The sequence below is a fragment of the Nesoenas mayeri genome (genome assembly GCF_963082525.1).
Source record: "Nesoenas mayeri genome assembly, chromosome: Z".
Lineage (NCBI taxonomy): Eukaryota > Metazoa > Chordata > Aves > Columbiformes > Columbidae > Nesoenas > Nesoenas mayeri.
The window spans coordinates 36505643-36530791 of NC_137542.1; the positions used below are offsets into that span (position 1 = coordinate 36505643).

Consider the following 25149-nt stretch of genomic DNA (forward strand, 5'->3'; position numbering starts at 1 on the left):
TCCTGGGTGCGTTCTGGCTTTACATGGCAGCCAGGCTGGTGATGTGCTCTCCCTTTCAGTGCCTGTATTTTGTAAAGGATATTATGGATTAGTTACTAGCTGCCATTTACCTTTTGTAATCAATTTGGGAACTTTTCCTTCTTTTAAAATGATGTAATAACTTGACAGACACCTTAAGTTGTTGCCATGAAGAGCTGTGAATCAATATATACAGATGATGCATCAATCTTTCCAAGTGTACTGTAGCTCTCAGGAAAATCTTAAATACATTTGCACTTTAATCTGTAATGATCTGTATGTACAGTGACCATTTTTCTGTGCCATGCTACACTTTGTCATTCCACAAATTTTCTGGTAACAGTGTTATTACCTTCCAAAAGGCCAAGTGACCACTGGATATCAAAAGGATCTGCCTTACTTTGTCATCTGAAAAAGTAAGCAGCAAGCAGTTTCAGTCCATTGTAAGAATTTGTGAAGCTGAGTTTTAGGACATTTCTAAGAGACAATCCAGCCCTGGCAATCTTAACTGTATAAGGTAGTAATTGACACATTGAATTTTTTATTTGCACCAGCTTTTATAAAATAAAAAACTGATTGAAATTAATTTTATGCTGTTGTTTTCAGATAGTTTTCATCAGCTTGCTGATCCTAAGAGGTATGCATCAAGTTAAAATACTCTTATACAACAACTCTGTGTTTCATGGTAAGGAAACATGCTTCGCATTAGGATTCTACGTTAGTGTGACTGTATGCTTTAACATTAGCTTTTATCTTTTTATCATGTCACTCGAGACTACTTTCAAAAATAGAGGTTTTCAAGCAAAAATATTAGTGGTCCTTGAAAAAGTGTTCTAAAGGTCACTTAGCATCCCACATCATCAGCTGCAGAGGTAGTTGGATATTGCAGCGATGAGAACGATTCATATGGACACAGGCAGAGATGAGTAGGCACAGAGTTCTTGTTAGCAGCAATAGCAGAGCCAGGCAGAGCTGAGCTCTCTTTCATTAACAGTTCTCAATGTATAGGTTTACAGATACATTGCTGGACCAAGAGGTTAGACAGTTTTTTCAAAAAATGTTATTCTAAACAGACCACATGTTGTGATTGTTTTCAGTCACGTTCCCATGCATATCTTGTGGGTGGCATTCCGACCCGCTCATTCACATGCCCAGGCCCAACATTCACATGCCATACATATGGGGACGGTTTTCCAACCCAAGATATCATTCTTACTGGCATGGGCTATCACTTCGTACACTTATAAAAAATGTACTTCTGTATAATCTGTCCAAGGCCCTTTAGCTGGAACTGCACATCCTGCTGTTCCCACAGATATAGATTTTTTATCTATTGATTGTCTCCATAACAAAAGCAACAAATCAAAATGAACATTTCAGCTGCTTTCCATAAGTACAGCCTGATATCTCTAATCTAACGCCCTGGACCAGTTCTGCTGTTCAGTTAGGTATTTCTCTCAGGTAAACAACTCCTGAGTTTCATTCTGTACCTGGGCAAGGCCAGTTTTTTAAGTAGAAGCAGCAAAACAGGTAAGAGAAAGAAGTGGAGATCATGGGAGTTTTCTTCTGGAGGCTCAGAAAGAGCTATTTAGAGCACTCCTCTGAAGGAAAACAAGATCTCTCTGAAATATGAATTGAACTGTCAGTAGAGGCTTTTACTTTAAGCCACAGTTACCCCTAAGAGCTGCAACCATAACTAAAGAAACCACAAGAAGTGCAAAAGCTGAGTGAAACACAAAGCAGGTCACTGTAGTCAGGACCTCCAAGAGCTTTTAGGTGCTTTCTTCAACGTAATTCCAAGCCGTGTGATATATCCATTGGTGTGATTATCTGATCTTACAGCTACAGAGGTAACATTCATTACAGTGAAGTCACTACTTGAAGGGAGCCATCACTACTGAACGATGAGCAATAATGGAAAAGCTCAAGCACCTTATGCTAAAAGAAATAGTTGCATAATCCTTTAGTCTGTAGAACTGCCACCTTCACCATCACCTTTTAGATGGAAATTCTTTTTGTTGAGTAATAGCGCCATGATCATCTTTCTCTCCAGCAGTGATGGTGGGAAGGATCTATCACCCATGTACGGGAAATGTTAATTTTGGTACACTAACAATGGGAGAACAGGAAGCTGGAAGTGAACCAGAGAAGATCACAGAAGCATTTTGGTTGCAAGAGACCCTCAAGATCTTCGAGTCCAATAATTAACTTGACTCTGGCACTAAACCATGTCCTTAAGTACTTCATTTATGTATCTTTTAAACACCTCCAGGGATGGTGACTCTACCACTTCCCTGGGCAACCTGTTCCCATGCTTGATAACCCTTTCTGTAAAGAAATTTTTCCTCATACAAATCTAAACCTCCCCTGGAGCAACTTGAGGTCATTTCCTTTCCTATCACTTTTCCTATCACTTGCTACTTGGGAGAAGAGACCAACACCTGCCCATTTCAGGTAGCTGGTGATAAGTTCTCCCCTGAACTTGCTTTTCTCCAGGTTAAACAGCCTCAGTTCCTTCAGGTGCTCCTCATAAGGCTCTTTCTGTAGATCCTTCACCAGCTTTATCACCCTTCTCTGAACTCGCTCCAGTATCTCAATGTCTTTCTTGTAGTGAGGTGCCCCAAACTGAGCATAGGGTTCGAGGTGCGGCCTCACCAGTGCCAAGTACAGAGGGACATTCACTTCCCTGGTCATGCTGGCCACACTATTCCTGATACAAGTCAGGATGTTGTTGGTCCTTTTGACCACCTGGGCACATTGCTGGCTCATGTTCACCTGGTTGTCAACCAGCAATCCAGATCCAGACAGCTTTCCAGCTACTCTTCCCCAAGCCTGTGGCACTGCCTGGCATTGTTGTGACCCAAGTGCAGGACCCAGCACTTGGCCTTGTTTACCACCATACAATTTGCCTCTATCCAATGATCCAGCTGGTCCAGATCCCTCTGTAGAGCCTTCCTACCCTTAACACTCCCACCCAAGTTGGTGTCATCTGCAAACTGGCTGAGGGTATACTCAATCCCCTCATCCAGATCATTCATAAAGGTATTAAACAGAACTGGCCCTATTACTGAGTCCTGGGAAACACCACTCATGACTGGCTGCCAACTGGATTTGACTCCATTCACCAGAATTCTTTGGACCCAGCCATCCATCCAGTTTTTTACCCAGCGAAGAGTACACCCTTCCAGTCCATTAACTGTCGATTTCTCCTTGTGAATGCTGTGGGAAACACTATCAAGGGTCTTGCTGAAGTCTAAGTACAGAACACCTACAGCCTTTCCCTCATCCACTAAAAGGTGGTGGTGTGGATCAAACTGGGTGCCCTGCAGACCAACATCCCATGGCCTGGCAATATATCTAATACAATCCTCACAGATAATAAGTTGTTTTCTTTCAGTGAACATTCAAAGAAGTGCTATGTTAGCCCAAATCGCAAAGGTGTGTCTATCAGACAAAGACATTTTGTAGCTCTGCTTTGATCGGTAGGCAAAAAAATATATTACTCTGACAGAGGTGTTATTCCCATTCACAGTAGTGAGAAGAAAGAAGCTGGTATTAAGAATAGTGGTATACTATACTAATAGAATTTTCAGAAAATACTACTTCAGTGTAGTCTAAACATGAAATCTGATCCAAATTAATCAGAGGCAAATTTCCCACAGGTTATATAAGGCCAAGATTTTTGCCCTTATTAAACAGAGTTAGTATTAGGTTGGCAACTATGTCCCAAGGGATCAGAGATATTTCAAATGAAGCAGAGTTTCAAGATGACAGCAACAGCTGAGCAGGGGGACAGCTAAGAAGGCAGTGTTAATGACATATGTGATTGGCTGCATGGAGAACGAATATTTTTTTCGACCTTGAAACCAGCATTTCCTAATGAAAAAGAGCAAAAAAAAAAAAAAAAAGTAATGTTCTGGGAAAAATACATTCTGTTAACATATTTACTGAGGAAACACTCCAGTCACTGCACTAGTAAGACCTAGCATGATTATACTTTATTTTTGTGGATACATCACACAGCATCATAAGGCTGTGGAGATACATCCGTCAAATCTGAGAAGTGAATGTCAGAGCCACACCAAACAAAAATGATAAAACACAAATATACTGGAAACAACAAAACATTGTGAAGCCATCAATGATCATTTAAATTATTAACAATATCTAAAAGTACACAAATTCATAGTAACACATTGATAGTCCTCTTAATTTGTAATAATATTGTAGATCTGAAATCTTATCTATCATTCTTCACAGATCATGACAAAATTACACATGGCACTAGTCTATGAAGTAACTAACAGAGCTCAATATGTTTACTATTCAGTAACTACAATAACCAACATGAAACCAACATAACCTCCTGAAATTATTTTCATCCCCTTCTGTGTATGTTAGCACATATAAGTACACTTCTCTCTTGAGTTAAATTACATAGAAAAAAACCTGGTAAAATTAACTTCTAAATTATCATGCTCATCTTTTAAATTCTTATGCAAAATCCTTTGAAACAGCTTCTATAAAATTTGGAGCAGACATCAGTATTGTAAATGTGCAAATGATGGCAAAAAGGGTAAATGCAACCAGGCATAATCGGTCTATGACAGCAGCTGCAAACTTCCACTCACTGCAGATGTCTTCACCCTCATCTTGTTTCCTGAAGTACTTTGCTATGAACTGAACTTCCTCCAGAATATTAATAATCACTGGAATAGTATCCATCAAAGCTTTCTTTTGAACATGTTCAATATCTTCTGGTAAGGGGAAAGTAGTCTTTCCACTCTTGCTACCCAGATCATTCTTCTGGGGGCAGCATGGATTATTCATTGCATGGTAGCTATAGATCATGTTGCAATTGCAAGACTGGTGCCCAGGTAGCACATTCATCTCTGTGCTGCTTATGCTCAGATGGTGCTTTGGATACTTATATTTGCAAGAGAGGGGCTTTATATTTTCCCCGGGTTTTTTCATTCGTAAAAACCAAGCACACCAATTCAGTAGGATGACATGGACCTGAAAGAGAGTTATCATTATAGAAATAAAGGAAACTTTTCTGCATTTTAAAGGTTTTTTGTGACTGTTATTATTAGTCTGTATGGTCCTTTAGAAAGACCAACTGCTTTCTGTGTTCTCCAGGTATCTGCTTTCAAATCAGTCTTTTGGGGGGTCTGGCTTCTTCCCAAGAATGACCTTTTTTCAGACATGTATTTATTATAGAAGTGTTCAATACCCACTTAGCTTAAAAGGTAAAAGAGGCTAAAAAATCTCACTTTACAAGATGATTCTTGAAGTCCTATTTTTAGCTAACAAACCCAGATATCTGTAACTGAGCAGAGGGCAGAAAATTGGCTGCATGGTTTTCAACCATTTCTCACGTAGTATGGAAAGAGATACACTTAAAGATTTGGGGTGTAGGAGGGAGGCCAAAGTTTAGATTCTGCTGAAAAAAAACACTCTATGCACCAGACTAACAGTTGTTTTTAGCAGATGCCCCACCACCATCTCTATTGTTTAAGTCTAACTAAATGGCCTTGGCTGGTTTTTGTTTGTTTATTTGTTTGTTTTTAATTATTTGAAAGCCATTTTAATACTCCTTTGAAGAGTTCAGCCACATAATACAGCAAGGCTTTTTTCAAAAGAAAAATATATCAATTATGTTGGGCAGTTCAAAGTCTGAATGCTGTTATTAGCTGCTGTAATTTCGCTATGTTCTGGTGCACAACTGCACTGACATATTGTGAGAGTGCTCTACCATGTACATGGCATGTTATACCCTATATATTTCTTGTCAAAGTAATCAAATGAGCTAACTCCAGACAGTGCATCCAGTGTTTTTTTCCCAGTGAACTGATCTTCAGATGTCTTGTCTGAAATCTGAGCTTGTAGTGATTCCTTTTGTAAACTTTCCTGTGAAGGGTAATAAAAAGGCTGTGAAATCAGTAATATCTTGTGCAAAGGGTAGGAAACTAAATCGGTAAAATATTGTAATTATGAAGTCCTTCAGGTATTGTGTGTACAAAATGGACAGTTGCAATGTGCTTGTGAGAGTCCCTTCAGGAAGACAGGTGGGCCTCTTTAATGAGAACAGACATGATCTCTGGTTTAACTTCTGAGCTTTGGCTTAGGACTCCCTGGACTCCCTGTGGGATCCTGCTTCAGTCAATTCAGCCATGTTTGACTCAGGACCACACTTTGCCTCCAAGGTTGTTTTAGATGCAGGATGAATTGTCACCTGTGTTTGCACAATATAGATGCAGGAATGGGGAAATTATACTTAGTAATTCGAGTTGCTGCTCTAATGACAAGCATAGTTCCAGAAAGGAGGAGGCACTAATTACCACAAGAGGGAATAATAACAGTAAAAGCCAAAAATCTATGACCAGTGGAGGATGATTATACAATTTTTAAATTCTGTGACCCACGCCATTTTCTGTGAGCTTTTCTGCTTCTCTCCTGCTAGTGAATCTTTTATCTTTCATCCTGAGAAACTATTTTCCTGTGATTCATATTATTCTGCTCTCATTGAGCCTTTAAATATTCTGTTATTTCCTCCATGGTCACCACAGACAAATAGAAAACTATAATGCAGCAGCTTAAACAATCAATCCTACATTTAATTTAACCAAATTACAATGTCCTCTGACTGCGTATGGACACATGGAACAAAACCAAGGTCTTAATTACTAGGAATATTCCAACAGTGGCAGTGGCAAATGGAAAAGAAAAATTAGTCCTCCAGTATTGTGAAATTCCAAAATACTAAGACAGACAAACTTTCTTATTAGAAAATGTTAATAGGCCTGCCTTAGCTCTGGAATGAGATGTTAGGTGAAAAAGCTCTGTTCTACAGGAATGCTACTTTTTATTTCAAGACAAAGTATTTACTTCTTGGGGAAACTGCACTTAGAGATAGAACGAAACCCATTTCCCTTGAAAAATAAATACACAGATGACAGCGACAATTCCCTGTTTCCAAATGCCCTGTTTCCTTGAAAACACAAACACTAAGGCATCAGTCTGTTCTTGTCATACTAATTAATTCAGGAGACAGCTACAGCATATGGGTTGCTGGAAAGCAGCCCAGTCATGACGGTATGAATGTATGTTCTTACCTGCATTATCATATCTGGGTTTCCATGAAGGAAGAACACAGGTAACAGACCTCTCCATCAAGGTCCTCTGCTAACCATAGTACACCTGTACTTCTAGCTCACCTACACCTGCCTGGCCTAGTCCCAAGGAGAGAGTCCCCAATTAAAGATCTCCTGATAAAGGGCATCAACACCTGAGCAAATCTGTGCACATTCAAGTTTTAAATATCAAAAGAAAAGCCTTGAAACCTAACAAACCTGGTTTAGACATAGCAAAGAGCCAGAATGCTTTTGCCTTTTCCCATAAAACTCTTCCTTCTCTCTGCTTGGTCTTCCCTGTCCATCTCCTATGCCACACTCTTGGTTGTCAGCAGAGGCAGGTCGACCTTATCCACTCTCAAACTCCACAGCTGGACCTTCCGTATTTTTCTTTTCCAAGCTAGCACAGCAGACATTATCAAAAGTGTCAAGTAGCCAGCAGCTATCACTCCTCAATGGAGTAGCCAACAACTTTCCTGACTGAACACCTCAAATTTAAACTCCTGTCTTGGAAGAAAGTCAGCTCTAGTAAGTCATCAAAGATTAGTGGAAAGGAAGGAACAATTCTCAGCAGTGGTGTAAGGCAAGAAGTGAGCACCTACACAGAGGCTAAATACTAACATTCCTTCTTCTTGTTCAGAGGTCAAGCACAGCATCCTTAAGAGACAGCCATGGAAAAGAATATGCTTAACTGCAAACAGTTAAGAAAGCGAGTGTCTGGACAATGCATTCAGTTAAATCTTCTAGGTCTGGTGGTGCTTCCACAGAAGCCCAATGCCTTCCCCTACAACTTACTCCAGCAGCTAATTCCATTTAAGCAGGAGGTGAGAACAATCCTGTAACAATATCCAATTAATCAGGGTTAGAACTCTGCAATAAACTGGTGTCTGGCTCTGCCAGGATTAGAAACTAGAAATGCAGAGAACAAATTTCAGGGAAGCAATCTCCTTTTTTTCTGCAGATGGCTATCTTAAATTCCTTGTTTTTATTGAAAAAATCTTTCAAAGTGTCTCTATAATAAACATCTGACATAGGTGAGGCACGCCCATTCCTTGCAGAGATGCCAATGCCAATTTTTGTAAAGTCAATCTCTTTCCTACACACTTGGCATTCACCTTTTTTCTCTTAACGTGTCAGCCCTGTCAGCTTGCCTGGTCTACAGATTTCAGTGTCTGTCATCTGTGCTTCCTAGTAATGCCTTCCAGTCTTTGCTTCCTGATGGCATTTTTTTTACTCTATACCAGTTCAGCTGTCAGGCCATTGAACAAGCTTCCTCAACAGTGAAAATTCATTGCATGCTGTGTTTCCAGATAAGAGATCAAGACACTGTTAGAGAGAAAGAACTGACATGCAGAGTTTGTGAGCAAATTTAACGTGAGCCATTGTGTCTAAGCTCCTCAAAAAAGCAGACAAAACAATAAAATTGTCCATGGGGGCTGTTATGCTGCTTGCAGACACTGTCCACATAGACGTCTGAAGCATGTTAACCCAGATACGTGCCCTCAGATCTTGTTTACATGCAGTATACAGGTTCATCCAGAATTCGCATGCTCTACTGTCTTGAAATTAAGATTATTTGAAATGATACAGCACTTAAAGAAATAATGGTTAGTATGCTTAATTGCTACTGAACTTTTTTAAATGTTATTTTTAATTATTTTCTTTCAATTTTGCATTGATGCTGTTGTTTATTTTCAGAGAGGCTAAATTAGAAAGCCATTCTGTACTTAGGCTGACATTAGTAACCATGTGACATTTAACATCATGTCTGGATAATTGTCTAGCATGACAAATGTAGTGAATGAAATACCAGGAGATTCTGTACAATCAGGCTTCTGTGGAACCAGGGTGGATAGTTGTCTGTGACTATATTTATCTGCTTCTGCTTTCATTCTTTTTCTAAAGCATACCTTGCTTATTTAAAAATTGTTCTTGGGAAAAGGAGACAGAAAAAAACCCCACAATTTTATTTTAACTTGAAAATCTAAAGGAAACAAATTCCTCCTGAAAGCCAGCTGGTGTTGGTGCCAGACCTCACTGGGCTAATAGAGTCTGCTGCTGTAGAGAAAAGAAGATCCACATGCTCATACATTGAGAACTGATCAGGTGGCAGCAGACAAAATTGTTTTTTCATAAAGACAAGTGGATGAGCCTTCAGCAGCAGGCAGATTTCCATGCCAGGGAAGTCCAGACATCTCCTCATTACAGTCAGACTGAGCCCAACAGTATTTCCTTTCTGTTTCTTCTGGTAGTGCAGTAACAGGAAGCTCCAAGCTGTGAGAAGCATAGCTGGTTGGTTTCAGTATTGAACACCCTTACTACACTAAGGTATTGGGTTCCTAATCTTCCAGCAGCTCAGGGAGACAGCTCATAACTGGAATAATTTCAAGACGGAAGTAAATTGGCCTCACCTCCTGTCTTTGTTTTGGGAGGTTACAGCTCTGTCACTATGTGCAGTGGGAACCTTTGTAAGGAACAAAGCAGATGAACTGCCCAGCAGAGACCAGTGTTTGTTCAGAGCTTTGAAATGTTATATTTTATCAGTAGAGGTATCTGCTGGAAAAAATACCAAAGGTGTTGCCCATGGGGTTAGCACTTTGGAAGCTGGTTCTGGGAAAGATAACTCTGCAATGGCTAAACCACCTCATTGTAAGTTTAAATAGAAAAACCAAATGACAGATACTAGTTTTAACAGAAACCCAAATTTAGTATGTTTGTTCCTTCCCTCCAATAGCAAACTTAACTGCCAAACATACTGTCTGCATTGGACTCTTTGGATTAATGGAGAACAGCTTCTGCCCCCATCTATAAATAGTTTACTGTAGCTTTTAGATAATTTTTTCATTCAGTAGGCTGTTGAATATTTGCCGCAGAAGTTACTTACCCATTTGGGCATCTTTCCTGCTTGTGGGTCATGATGGTGAAACTGCAGAACCAGCACTGTTACCACCACAGACAGACCAGCAATTACCATGATGCTAGCAAAATACTGAGCTGCAAGTAAAACAAGGAGTACATTAGGAGGGGAAAAAATCAAGCAAAATCAGATAATATTCCTTGGCCATGCCTCGATATATAAATTCGAGAAGCACTGCTTCTCATGCAAGCATCCTTTTCTCTGATCTTCCACACTGGAGCATTTGAAGCCTTGAAAGTTTTCAGTATATCTGCTCTGCTCCCTCCAGCAAGGGAAGCACTTAGAAACAGTGAAGGGCAATAACTGCTTGTTTTTTGTTCCCAGAGAGGAATGTAGGGCCACCTGCTAAGGACCTGTTTCCTGCCTTCTGCCAAAACAGTGAGAAGCCAAGCTGACCAGACCCACTGAACACCAGCATTTCCAATTCTGGGCTGCCCTACGCTGCCAGCAGAGATGATGGAGAGAAATGTTGTCCTCATGATGTCAATGGACCCCCTCAGAAAGTGTCACTAGACATCTTCCCTTGACCCACCATTGCTCACACAGGGTTAAGCATATTTTTCAGCACCCTCCTCAGCCTTCAAGACGTTTGATTCCTATGAAAGCAAGCTAAACCCTGAGTGCTAAATTTCAGCCCACCGTACAGGAAAGAAATCAAGATCTCGAAAGTCAAACCTGAAACTCGAAATCGTATCTCCTAAGTGGCAGTCCAGCTTCCTCATGCCAGGAGTGAGGCTGATGCACTGAAGTATAAAGAGGAATTACCTACAGGGCTAGTGACACTCAGTGGCTGCCGTGACAAAATACCGGGGAGCATAACTATTGGGTGATATGATGGGGTGATGTGGGAAAGCATGTAACACTGATGCAGATGGCAGCACCTTCCCACCCCCAGCCCTCCCTCCTGCAGCTTGCAAGAAAAGTCAAAAATTCAATATAAACTCTGAAGCAAGTTTTGTTCCATCTCCTTTTCTTAATGCCAATTTTCACTGCATCAGCAGCAAAAAGTTTGTTCATAATAATGAATTTCTCAGTGTTAAAGAAATCTTCTTGACCCTAGTTTTCCATAGCATAGAATAAAGTGAAAGGGACAGCAAAGAAACAGTCCGCCCTTGAGACTAAAGAGGCTTGGGCTTTTAAACCCTGACAATCTATGCATCTGCTCTTCACACATCCTTCAAATGTTGTCCACATGTCTTTTTGTCCAATAGTAATTCCAGGTCTGGGGGCTTTCTATTTGGATACTCTTTTTCCGCCATCCAAGCAGCTCTTTTACCCTTCTCATCTAGATGGTCTTCAGTATCTGTTGACAGTGTTTTCTGTGGTCCTGGTCTTCAGGGCCTCCGTAACCAAGCAATCATGACTAATATAAGCTCACACTATGTGGCCTGGTATTGTAGCGAGCCTGGACACTCATGCTAAGTTTGGCTACTCATGGTAAAATAGGTTATTCAAACAAAAGAATAGCATACAATTAAAAAGTTAGTTTGATTAAACTTATTCTGCTACATCAAGCCTTCCTGAAGCCAATGCTTTAACTGCTTCAAGAGATGGTCATGGCTTTCTGTGCCAAATGACTTATGCAGCTGAATTAGAAGAATTGTCCCAAGGGTCAGGTGAATCAAAACATCTGTGTTGCACTTACTCGTGAGAGAGTGGAGGAAACAGCCAGGCTTTTAGGGTTTCAGGGAATTGGTTGTGCAGTATGCCCCATGTAACAGAAACACAGCAGTGTTGATACTGCTGCTTTCATTAGTACCAGAAGTCACTAAATAACTTCTGTAAATTCTATGCCTTTTGATGCCACCAGACTTCAAAGGCCTGAAGTAGTCCATTTAAAATGGATTTGGCACAGATTTTTCACAGAGCCTTGGAAAATTCATCACCTGGTTAAATTTGGGAACAACTTAGTATTACCTGACTCAAGATCAGAGAGAACGATTAGCAGATGTATTCACACTGCCAGTTTTTTGTGCTGTATACCCAAGAATGGAGATCAGGAAAATGCTATGCAGACCTGCTAGTAAACAGGGAAAAGAGTTTTCTCGGGAACAAACTGGGAACTGCAGGGGACTTGTGGACCCATAAAGAAAGAAGTTTTATGTTTTTGCCTGGTCATGGGCAAGGAAGATTGGCTGGATGTGCATTATCTGCATTTTAGGAGGGGGCCATTCTGTTTAAGGTAAAGTGAAGTTGGAAAGTAAGGATGGAGGAAATAGGCTATGGTACTTTAACTGTATTACCAGTGTCAGGCAATCACATATTGCAAGATATTTGTGACAGGTAGACTTATGCAGCCCAAGTAGGTGCAGATGCTGTATTCACTTCAGGGAGAGAAAGTTCCAAAGCCTCCAAGCAGCCCAGAGCCAGGGCAGGTGCTTGGCAGACATTGCTGCAGTGTACAACAGGTAATGGCAGAGTTTCTCAGAGACTAGAAAAACTAAAAGGTAGAGAGGAGAGATTCCATTGCTGGCTGATTTACTATTATACACAGACAGCAAAGAAACACAGTAGACGATGTAGGTAGGTAAAAAGTTTCCACTGTTGTCAAGATTTGCTGTAGCTGAGACATGTTGTGCCATCCATTAGCTCTCATTGATAGTAGTAAACAAAGACTATCCTCTCAGTTTAGCTGGTCCCTCTTAAACATGGAATGTCTTAAAAGAGTGAGAGGCTTCAGGTTTGGACTGTGTTTACCTTCTGGTTATGGTACTTGTAGAGAGCACAAGGGTAGAGGTTTTTTGTCAAATTTTGCTTTCAAATTTTTCTCCCACATGCTTTTGAAGGATAGAACTGTGTGTTTGAAAATTAAAACTGTTCTCTCTCTGTCTGTTTTACACAGTGATTAGTGCACTCAGACCAATAAGTCAAGGTGTGTAATACATCTGGAGTTCTCTGCATTTCTCTGTATCTTTTCATCAAGCAATTAACTCCAGCAGTCTACGTACATAGATTCTTGATAAAAGTATTTTTAAAGAGAGAGTTAAAAGTAAGTCAAATCATAAGTGCAGCCAGACACACTTCCTGGGAAGCATGAATAGGATATACTCAGAAGGGTAAGGTTGGGACACAGCTGCTGCTCTATAATAGTGGTTTGAAAGCCTTCTAGGAGCTACACTAGAGATTTTAAGTTCCGGGAGGGACCTCAAGGACCCTGTAGTGAAACAAGCCTTGTTCATATAGTTGATTTGTGCTGAGTTCTGACCGAGCTGTTTTATTTCTACACGTGATGGGACTTTAAAGCTTTTAATCCAAATGACTGAGCAGGTTTATGTTGCTATGGCTGGTTGATGTTTTAAACAGAAACAGGGGCATCTTTGCCCTGGTTCCCAGACTACTTCTTTCTTTGGCATCATGCATGAGTTTACAGAAGGGCAGGATTCAGCTTTTGAAACATTGCAGTACCTTGGTTTGCATGTGTGCATACTGCTGAAAACTGTCTTTGGAAATATCTTGTTCTCCCAAAAAGGCAGGCTCTCCTGAAGAAGGGCAGGAGTAGGCATACTGCTGGGCAAGTAGCTAGTTACTGATGTGAATGGGAGCCTCAAGAAAGATGATTGAGAGCAGGGGGCAAATGCAGAGCATTTGCAAATGCAAATACACAGCCTGTCCAACTGGAACATTTCTTGGCATGCAAAAAGACTGGCTCACTCTGGAAAGGAAAGCTCTACCAGTCACTCTGTGGTGTACAGGAGCAGCATGGTCCTGGTTTTCAAAGGTGTTGAAAAACGTGTTGATGACTTCGAGGCCAAGTTTCATCACTTGCTCTTTTACAGAAATAACTTGGGTTGTTTTTTAACATGTATTAACACAACAGTCAGTAGGCTACATATAAATGGGTGTTCGTCATGTGAAGGAGTTGCATGTGCAAAATAACAGAGTCTGTGCTCTGGGCAGCTTTATAAACAGGCAGAGAACACAGATGACATACCAAGGAAGTAGGGAACGACTTTTAAGAGAGGTAGAAAAAACTAAGTGTCTTGCCGCACCTGCTTGCTTGTGATTATTTAGGCTGAGATGTGCTTGTAAATGTAAGTTGATGTAAAAGGAGAGTGGCCTCAACTAAATAAAATTGGGATATCCTTTCCACTTTTCTTTTCAAATATGCCCAATCTCAGAATTTAGTTCTTTTCTTAGTGTCATATTAGACCAGATTTCCATTTCTACCTCAGCAAAGACACTCCAAACTACAGCTGTGAGAATTTCCCATGTTATTGTAGTTAAGTACTTAAAGCTGAGGTCTGAAGGCACAGAAACTTAAGAGGTACATCATGTCAGGTGCTAGTGTCTTCATAATAGTGAAGTCTGGGAGAATTCATTCAGGCCCAGATAGGTAGGCATGCATGTTTGTTTTTAAAAACCCAGACCCTAAGTATGTTTTTATCATACATCATTATATTATAGAGCTTTTTGAAGTGTGTGGGGTCACATTTTCAGAGCATCTCTGCTCCCACATGCAGGAAGACAGGTGACATCACATACTGTGATACTGTGATACTGTGTGACAGTGGCTTTTTTGCAGACCAGCAATGGATCTTTCTACTTCAAGACTGAATTACTTACATCCTTCTCAAGCCACATACTTTAGAAGGTTTGTTTATTCCTGTAATGTGGTGCTAGGCTTGCTGATTCTTCACAAAATCAAACAAGTTGTGCAAGCGTTCTCCTTTTCCACACATTCATGTTTTTCAACTGGACCAGAGATCACGCTGAAGAACTGTTATCATGATCTGGTATATCCAGTTCAGCAGCTAAAATATCCCATTTGGAATCACCTATAAGATCACTGTGGAGATGTGTTACCCTGTTAGAGTATGGATAAGGTTTTAAGAGCTCAAGATCTTGTGAATTCACACAGCCTAGCTTTGAACACTTGCTGAACAAGGGCTGCCTGAGTGCAGAAGCCAGTCTTACATTGCATATTTGGGGTTGAGCAAGGAGATAGGAGCAGAGCTTTAAACTTGGAATACTGTGGGAGGAAGATTAGAACCCAAATTTATATGGAGAAACAGTGGACAAGAGTGGAAAGAAAATGGTGCTGGGTGGCCAGAGCATGAAAGACCTCAGGAATGCTGAAACACGTGGAGGGTCTTGCCTCCAGAGTGAGCAAATACATGAAATCTGGGAAATATGCAGGAGCAACAAGAACTCTGTATGTGGTCATGAAACCATAACATTGCTTGGACAGCTGATATGCAGAGGGACATCTCTCACTCCCAGAATGCTCTGATGCATAGGTAAAAGCTCTTCTTCCGTGCTTATGACATGGAAGTTGGACTAGATGACCTCTGAAAGTCTCTTCCAATCTAAAGTATTCTATGATTCTACGATTCAGTGAAAATTACATGAAGACTGGTCCAAGATGCCTTGTGTCTCCTCCCTACACACAAAGTTCCTCTTATAACTGTAACTGCCTCTGTGGAATCTCAGGTATATGTTCTGAGTAAATGCTCTTTTGTTGTATTCATGATATAATTTGTACAAGGCTTTAATTATACAATGGTGAGGTGTACCTTCCCTCAGAACCTAGATATATTGTTGAATATTTTGGTTTTTTTGTACTTTCTGTAATGTGTAGTTCACCTGTTTGCAAACATAGACCTTAGCTCAGGAGCTGATAATTAAACAAATTCTGAGTTTTCCTACAGTGTTCATACTTCATTTTGTGAACCAAGTACAGGTTTATTTTCTCTGTCCTTCTACAAAGTCAGTGAATAATGTTTTCTCCAGTTCACAGTTGAGAAACTAAGGCCACATACAAGGTAAATGGATGGTCCTATGAAAACAGGGGATGTAACAACACCTGTCTGGCCCACATTCCCAAGATGAAAATCTGTCACATAGTTTTCAGTACATGTTTAGAAGCATTCCAGTGATAGATCTGAATTTTGATTGTAGTATCCTGAATTGCTCTTGAAGAGAAGAAAGAGAAGAAAGGGGAGGGGAGGAGGAGGGAGGGAAGAAATGCATAACAGCAGGGAGGGCAGGTGATGTGGAAGAAGATGAATTTTCTCCAGCCAGCAGCACTGAGATCTTCTAAAGATCACACAGCACACAGCTTCATCCAAAGTGCTGTTGAAGGGACTTTGTGGACAGACTCAATGAAACTAAATCCAGGGCTGAGTAAAATTCCAGTATCCCACTCATGCCTGTGCATTTGTGTACTCCAGCTTTGTGCTTTGCCTACCCAAACCTCCATATTGTGTGTTGACTCTGTGTCCCCTCAATCCTTGCAGTTACCAGTTTATCTGATATTTCCAGAGCCTTTTCATAGTCCTCATATATGCTGTTTCCATACATGCAAACAGGAAAGCCCAGTCAGAGATATACTCCTGAGATTGCTGAAATGAACAAAAACAGTCAGTCCTCAAATAGTCTTTGAAAGACTATTGATCATCATTCCTTGTGCAGAGAGCAGAGAAAATCAACTTACCTATTAGTGGGACTGAGTCAGAAGTTGCAGGCATGATCTCAGCCACAAGCAGCATGAATACAGTCAGTGAAAGTAGGACAGTGATACCTGCAGGGAGTGAACATGGAGGAGAAGGATGAGGAACATGTACTCTGCAGCTGCTCCTCTGATGTCTTTGCAGTTAAATATAACCTTGTCCTGATCTGTGGCTGAGCCAAGCCTATGACTTCATGTTTTTCAATGTAGATGAGAACTTCCACAAAGTGAGAGCATTTTTGGCTGCAATTTTATCTGATATCTTTTCACTTTTCTCAATTACACCCGAATTCTTGCTTTTCTTAAATTATTGGAGAAATCTTGCCTCTCAAGTGAAATGAAGCTTGCAGAACTGGTAAACAACATTGCTTTTCTAAAACATACTGCAAGCAAAACCCAGATGGTAATAAAGGGTAAGAGAAACTTTCACAGACATGCGTCAAGGTTTTGGCTATTGCATATTTTACAACAATCTCCAAAGGGCTGCAGCCTGTTTCAAAATAAGCTCTTTGTTTGGGAATGTGGTTGCTAAACCTAACTGCCCTGGTACTGAGAAATCACAACATCAGTGCAAGAACTTTATCTCCTGTTTTTGTGTCAACATTGTATTTCAGCTCAAATAACTGTTTTTCTTCTCTCCATCTGATCGTTAATAGACAGTAATTGCAACTCCCATTGACTATGTTTTACTTCTTGTAACAAAGTCTCCTCAGATCACTGATTTTTCTGCTAACACTAAGGGTGCTTCATGTGTTTGTAAAGCACTCTATCCTGATTGGAGTTGTGCACAATTTACTCTTAGGGTCTTGTCTAGACCTGTCCTGTATATTTCCGGCTTTGTCCTCTCTTATGTTGGAAGCAGCCCTGCTGTCTTTATCAACACACATAACACAAAATCCCATTTAGCCTTTCCTTGGCTGTCACTGCTTTGCATTCATGGGGCACTCATGGCTTGGTGGTTTGAGAACTGAACATGGAAGGTGAAAATCCAGTGTCCAGTTGCTGTTGCTCACAACATTTCATTCTATGTCTTAGTATGTCCTATCTGAAAAACAGAGTTAGTCAGCTGTGAAATGTGTTCAGACATACTATTGAACAGAAAAATAGAGATGACAGAGTACTATCACTGCTGCCTTTGCCAGTGACAAGTTCTGCCTCATCCCAAGGGAAAATCCAAAAGATTTTAGAAGTGTTTCGTGCAGGATGTGTGAATGACATACAGAAAGCTGTTAGCCTAGTTAATGCAACCAAACAAGTGCTGTTGCTCCTGCAGAGAAATCCTTCTTCATCGAGCACCATGAAGTATTTATTTTCCATTTTATAGGAAGGGCACATTAAAAAAATGAATTCTTTAGCACTTACCTAAAGAAATTTTCTCCCCTGAATCAGCTGGCAAAAGGAAAACAAGCAGTGCTAAGCCAGATATGAGAACACAGGGAATTAGTAGGTTCAAGCCATAGTAGAGGGTGCGTCGACGCATGGTGATGGTGTACGTCACATCTGGGTATGGTTCTTTACAGCATTCATAGTACTTCTCATTCCTCTTTCCTGGGACACCTATAGAGAGGGAGATCAGAGAAGCAGAGAGAGATACAGGAATCCTGCCCCTTGCATGGGCTAGGAACTAGTTGTTTACAGTCCAACATGTGGCACCCACCACACACTGTCCATTGAAGTGTGCTTCAAAGAGTTCTGTGGCAATTTTTCAGGGAGAAAAGACATCTCCAAATCAGTTACCAGGCAAAAATAATTATCTAATCCTTGTGGTCAATGATGCACGCATGAACAAACAGACTGAAGGGGACAAATTATAATGTACCTCTGTTCAGTGTCATTTGAAAGCTGAAATACATCGCTCCAGGGTTAAATGAGCGAAAGTCACTTTTAGTGTGTCAGTATCTTCAGCAACATCTGAAGCAACAGTGTAAAATGTCTACTGTTCCTAATACCCTTCTGTGTTTTCTAGGGTTTGTTTTCATGTCTTCTGAGTCATTAGAACCTGGCTAAATGAAGAAAGCTCATCTGGGCCAGATCAAAACAATTCTGAGCATACTAACCTCAACAAGGAAAGATTTGCTAGCAGTGGCCAAAGATTTACTCAGTAAAATGTGCATTCTGCCTTCCTGCCTATAGAAAACAGTGACAGACAGCTGATGTCACATTCACTAGCCCACACAGCAGATTTTCTGGTTCTTACCTTTCTGTCAATCTCTTATGCTTTTTTTTTTTTTTTTTTTTTCAGGAAAAACAACGAGGACACGGCTTAATTTTCGAAAGGAGTGTCAAATTAAGCTTCAAGTCTGTCATATCTGAAAGTTAAGAGACATAGCTGTCCAATATATCTGTATTTCATGGTTGGTCATGGTGACCAAGCTGCAACAGACTGAGATGCTGCATGGCTGGGACTGCAGGAGCACAGCATAAGTCAGAGGAGCAGGAAGAACTCAGCACCTTGTATCTTTCATGCCACCATTGCTCAACACTTTTTTTTTCTCTGTGCACATGACAGAAGACACGACAACACGTACATTTTGGCAGGAGCATGGCAAAGCCGCTGTAAAGGATATGGCCATGGTTTGCCTGAGGTACTACTTAATGCTTTTGCTGTGTGAGCTAGATAAGGGCCTGTCACGGTTGAAGACAGTTAAACCACAGGCCTGTCTCTTAATCAGGTATACAAAGTTTTTGGACAGAAATAACCACAACAAAGGGGCAGTGAAATGGATGGACTTGAGGAAGACTTCACAATGGAGTCCATCTTCTCATGAAACTGAATAAGGATTATGTTTGTTACTGTATTATTTTTCAGAACCCCAGAGAATGGCAGGATGATGGGTCAGGGGAGGTTTAAGTTGGACATTAGGAAAAGGTTCTTCACCCAGAAGGTGGTGGAGCACTGGAACAGGCTCCCTAGGGAGGCAGCCACAGCCCCAAGCCTGTCAGTATTCAAGAAGAGGCTGGACAACACCCCAGACATTTGGTGTGAACTATGCAGTTGTCATATGCAGGGACAGGAGCTGGACTCGATGATCCTTGTGGGTCCCTTCCAATGCAGGACATCCTATAATTCTATAGTAGTTCTGGGCATAGATTCCTCTTTTAAAAATAAAGATATCTCCAAAAGCATAGAAGGGAAGAGAGACGTACTGATCTGCATTTATTTGCAGGTTTTATGAACTGGTAGACACTTTGATGGTTTTCTGGGTGAGAGAGATTAACTTCTGTAAAAGCTCATTCAATTTTAGCCAAAACAGTGGTGTTTAGACCAATCAATTTTTTGCTGACATGTTAGAGTAGATCTGACAGTAGTGTTCCATGCACCTACATGAGACACATCCAAGTTTGGTACTTGCCAAATGCTTAGATGCATCAGGTCTTGTAGATATCATTTATGTACTCAGTTGCAGGGAATTACTTCAGAATACAGTCTTTTCAGACTTTGTTTAATGATTGAAGCTGAAAGGTTGTCTCTGATCTGTGATTTTTATTTTTTTTTTTTAATTTTTGCCTCTTAACATAGAAACTTTTAGTATCTGTATTTTATGCCCCATTAGGATTTATTATTCTGTGTATGTTTGGAATTTGACTTTGAAAATTAGACTACTGAAAAATATAGGCCAGCTTGTTTACCCACTAAATCCCATTCTCCATTTGAGATGTAGTTGGAAATATCAGCCTCAAGCATCTGGAGGTCAATCAACCAGCCGCTGTGAGTCCAGGAGCCAAATTTTAAATCACACTTCTGCACATCAAAGGGGAACCAGTGGACATCAATGTAACATGTGCTCTTCAAAATGCCTGTGGATAGAAATCAGTCAGAATCAAGTGTGTGCAGGGTGCAATTCATTTCTACTCTTATCTGTTTGTGAGCAACTTTCTTCTCCAAAAGTCTGTGTGACATAGCCATGGAGGATCTGACGGGAGCAAAGACTGCATAAATACCTACACAGTGTGGCTGAATTTACTGTGACAAGCTTTTTGAAAGGAGTTCCTTGTCAGGCCCTCAAATAGGAGCACTGGTCCTTGAAAATACATTGTTATGCTAAAGTTTGCTTGGGGCTGGCCTTTGGTTTTTAAACTGGGCCTTGAATTTCACTCTGGACATGTCTAGTCCACTATGATTACTTCATGTGACCTTTTAAGCAGCTTAGGAGATTAATACTTCTATAAGTATTGTTTTTTAAACTGAGCCTTGAATTTTACTCCAGATGTGTCTAGTCCACTATCACTATTTTATGTGACCTTTTAAGCAGCTTAGAAGATTAATGCTTGTATATTATTGCAATCCTATTTTTTTTTGGTTTATTCAGCTGAGAGAGAAAGAAAAACCACCACCAACAACAAAACCACCACCACCACATGGATGTTCTAAACTTAATTCTTAGGGCTGTGGGACTTCCACAACTGTCCAGCAGCATGCAGGGCTTGAAGAGTGGGGAAGACGATCTGCACAGACTGCATCACTTGTAGCTGGTGGCAAAGCACAGAAGTCGTCCCTGCAAACACTCACACCTTTGGGCTGTGCTTTGCAGCTTTCACCTTCCCTCACCAGCTCAGTGCATGCTGGCCAGTTTAGATGCACCATGTGAAGGTAGTTTCTGCTTCATTGGAAAATTATCTCCAGTGCTGCATTTAGACAACCTATTTGCAGTAATTGTATCTGTGTATTCCCCAAAACACCCACTAATGTGAATTCCGACTCTGAGTCACCTAACTGAGCAGAATTTGGTGTTTTGCACTAAGTTCTTGAGCCTTTTGAAGATAAAAATCCCCCAAACAGATATCCCTAATAACTATGTTTGCCTGCTGCTGCAAATGCTGGGGGCATGGAGGCATAACCATATGTGCAAAACCATGTGCCTATGTAAACATTGCTGCTCTGGGGTGGCTGAGTTCCCTTCATTTGTCACTTTACATTCTGAGATGTCTGGCTCCCACCATCATGGCCATTTTTGGCTCCCTGGAGAGCAACCTTACCGAGGCTTACTCTGTCCCAGTGAAACTATAGGGAGGCTTTAAGGTGTCTCAGAGGTAGAGATCAACAGAGGACCAGCTATCAGGGAGGACCCATTTTTCCCTGATTGGCCCTCTGGACGTGCTTGGTGTTAGTCTGCCACCAGCTATGACACAAATTTTGGGAGTTTCTTGTCTGGCAGAGCAAGTAACTGTGGGAATAGCCATTTTCTGGTAGGCCCTGGATGTTGGACACTACGGGCACTGAACCAGCAATACAGATGGAAAGCAGGCTGAGACTCAAGCCTGCCTGGCTGAGACCAGTCTCTTGTCTTTTCAGCTGAACTTGTAGCCTCAGCCTAGCAAGGAGGACTTAATTGCAGAGGGAGTGCTGCTCTCAGGGTCTCCTGGGATCACGCCTGTCCACTCTCAAGAAAGAACTAGCTGGACTGCATTTGAAAACATGATGTGAGGGTGCATATCACCTTGCTTTAGACCACACCTCAGTTAGGTCTCTGAATGTTCTAAGAGAACTGCTCAGGAGAGTGATTTATTGATTTGTGAAGTGGAAATACACCACTAATAATGGACTTAAAATATTTCAGTGGCTCAGTCCCATAATTACACAGCTTGTGAAATTTCCAGAGACTGCTTCTAAACATCTTGGTTTCATTCATGAAGGAAAACTGCTTGTACTTATTCAAAGCTACACATTGACTTAAAGTAAACAAATGCTTTCTGCACCCTACCTGGAGGGATATATTGACAGGATCCAGAGTAATTCACCAGCACATTTGTGTGAAATGTTGCATCAAATCTTTCATCCGCACTATGACACAGTATAAAACAAACAAACAAAAAAACAAAAAAACAAAAAAACAAGCTGATATTTAAGTTAAGTTGTAGTGTTTGTTGAAACAAAAATATTCTTTTGGCTGAATTTAATATACAGATGTCTGAATTAATGTCCTACACTTGGATGAAGATTTTACTCCCGATTTTATCTCAGCTTTTCATAGACACTGTTGGCTTGCACATGTTGTTTGCAGGCTGCAATGTTTTCAAAGAAGTGAGAAGCAGAGCTGCTGAATGTCTCAAAGGAAAGACAGAAGTGACAAGAGCAAAAGTGTCACAGTAGTGGTATGCAAAGATGCGACAGTGGCAATGATGAGGCTTTTCTGGGGCTGCTGTCAGAATCCAGGAGCTCACAGTGTCAATCAAGTTATCTGTCAGCCATATACCTATTTTAAGAATAATGATGGCCTCAGTGAAACAATTCTGCAATCTCATTATGATGCAGAGGGTCCAAGGGTTTGCTTAAAGCTATGGAGGAAGGAACTGGGGAGAAGTTGTTTCAGTTTTGAGGCTTGTAGGAGGAGATTCATTGAGAGTCCAAAAGCAGAAAGTAGGCGAAAGTGACCAAAAGAAGATAAATTCTTTAGGATTCCAGCAATTCTGAGAATAATAATGGAATAAAAAGCCAGGCAAGGACAAGAATTCTTCAAGGGAGCAGGCCTGCAGGCTTGCACCAGAGGGTCTCTTGGGAAGAAATTAACTAGGAAAGGTTCCTCTGGCTGATGCTGTAGAACCTTGCTTGTCTTACAACCTGGTGTGGAAAATTCAGATTCTCCATTCCTCCTGTGGTCTGCTTTTTATTAATGTCTGGGTCCTTGTTCCTCAGTATTGTCTCCAGTATAAAACAAAGAAGGGGATAAAATTGAAAAGACTAAGTGCAGAATGAGTGATAAATATGAAGAAACATAAAAGGTTTTTATAAATGCAAATGTCTTGATTTTGGCTGGGGTAGAGTTAATTTTCTTCCTAGTAGCTGTCATAGTGATGTGTTTTAGATTTAGCATGAGAAGAATGTTGGTAATACACTGATTTTCTGTTGTTGTTGTTTCTAAGCAGTGTATCAAGTCAAGGACATTTCAATGAGGAGGCTGGAGATGCACAAGAAGCTGAGAGGGGGCACAGCCAGGACAGCTGACCCCAACTGACCAAAGGGATCTTCCATACCATAAGACATCATGCTCAGTATAAAAAACTGGAGGAATAAGAAGGAAGAGTGGAATGTTTGTAATGATGGCATTTATCATTTCAAGTAACTGTTAAGCGTGATGGAGCCCAGCTTTCCTGGAGATGGCTGAACAGCTGTCTGCTGATGGGAAGCAGTGAATAAAATCCTTGTTTTGCTTTTCCTGTGTGCATGACTTTTGATTTACTTATTAAACTGCCTTTATCTCAACCCATAAGTTTTCTCACTTTTACTCTTTTGATTTTCTCTCCCCAGTTTCACCACAGGGGAGTGAGCATGTGGCTATGTGGTCCTTAGTTGCCAGCTGGGGTTAAACCACAAAAGCAAGGAGACAAGGAAAAGAAAAAAGACGATATAGATCCATTACTTGCTGGAGAAAGAAAGAAAAGGAAACACAGGATAAAGAAAGCTGCAATATCCTGCACTGTCTGTGCTTCACTCTGCATGAACTATGGCTCATGACATTTCTAGCACAGTGGCAGAAGTCCAATGCGGAACAGGGGAGGAACAGGTTAAAGAAGTGTAAATAAAACAGATTCTAGTTGGTAGGGCTGATGAAATTTAATCTTGTGAACTGAAGGGACTGGCCAAAGTACCCTCTGAAGTATTAACAATTATCTGTAAGAGCTTGTGGAGAACAGTGAAGTGCTTGGTGAATTAAGGAAGATCAAAGAGAATTCTGATATCTTTTTTTTAAGTTCAAATTATAGAAACATCAGCCTAACTTCAAAGATAATAAGGTGAAAAGACCTGGCACAGATTTGTCAAGGGTCAGCTGCATTAAATCAATCTAGTTTTCTTACTGAGGAGGAAGAGGAGGAAGGTGGTATATCTGAACATCAGAAAACCTTTTCCACGTCATGTTCTTATAAACAAACTACATTAATATGGACAAGACTCAATGCCTCATTTTTAGAGACTGAAAATGAAGAAAGAGACTGTGAGGAGTAAATCTGAGGTAAAGAAGAACACTTAACAATCCAGGTCACTCTAAGCCTCCTTCAGATATCTTTTAGTGAGGGCTTAGAATGGAAAATGGATCTTGGTGAACAGGAGAAACCAGCAGAATGAAATGCCATCTGAGTCATTAGAAAGTGTTACCCTGAAAACTGTCAGAGAAAGGTCAGTGAAAATCTAGTAAGACAGCAAGATTGAAGTACCACATCTGGAGTTTGTGACAGATCAAAAAATAAGTTCAAAATGAAGATGTTTTTCAGAAGAAACCCAAAATCCCCTTCTCTGGGATAACATTAAGGAAATATCTGTTGAGAGATCTTCCACTCCATTCAGCACTGCAGAATTGCTGGCTAGAGCGCTGGACTCAGCTCTGGAGGAGGCAAAGTAGATAAGAGAGTGTTCAGAGGGGAAGATCAATGATGGGTAGATTTATAAAATATGTGTGATGAGGAAAGTGAGAAGAAGATCTGTTTGTTTAGATCAGGAAGGAAAAACTATGGTGGAGACAATAATTTTTGAGAACAGCCATGGTAATAATAAGAATATGGATGTTTTCTCTCTACATTCACTGGGAATAGGTAAAGAAGGCATCTGCAGAACTACAGCAAAGAAAACTTGCTTGTTTGCTTTTATTGTTACTGTTTAAAAGTCAGAGCTAAATCCCTAGATGGCAAAAGCTCCTGAA

General features: G+C 40.7%; 1 protein-coding gene across 1 annotated transcript in view; it reads right to left on the bottom strand.

Moving 5' to 3' along the window:
• Window positions 1-4512: 4512 nt before the first annotated feature.
• LOC308052095 (neuronal acetylcholine receptor subunit alpha-7-like) overlaps window positions 4513-25149 on the bottom strand; it is a gene marked incomplete at both ends in the record, with an annotated part of 47325 nt that continues 26688 nt past the window's right edge. The window contains 6 exons of the mRNA XM_080362876.1: window positions 4513-5034; window positions 10036-10145; window positions 16502-16588; window positions 17879-18073; window positions 20147-20314; window positions 22219-22298. Of these exons, the coding sequence (XP_080219002.1) occupies window positions 4513-5034; window positions 10036-10145; window positions 16502-16588; window positions 17879-18073; window positions 20147-20314; window positions 22219-22298 (1162 nt within the window). The remainder of the gene's footprint in view (window positions 5035-10035; window positions 10146-16501; window positions 16589-17878; window positions 18074-20146; window positions 20315-22218; window positions 22299-25149) is intronic.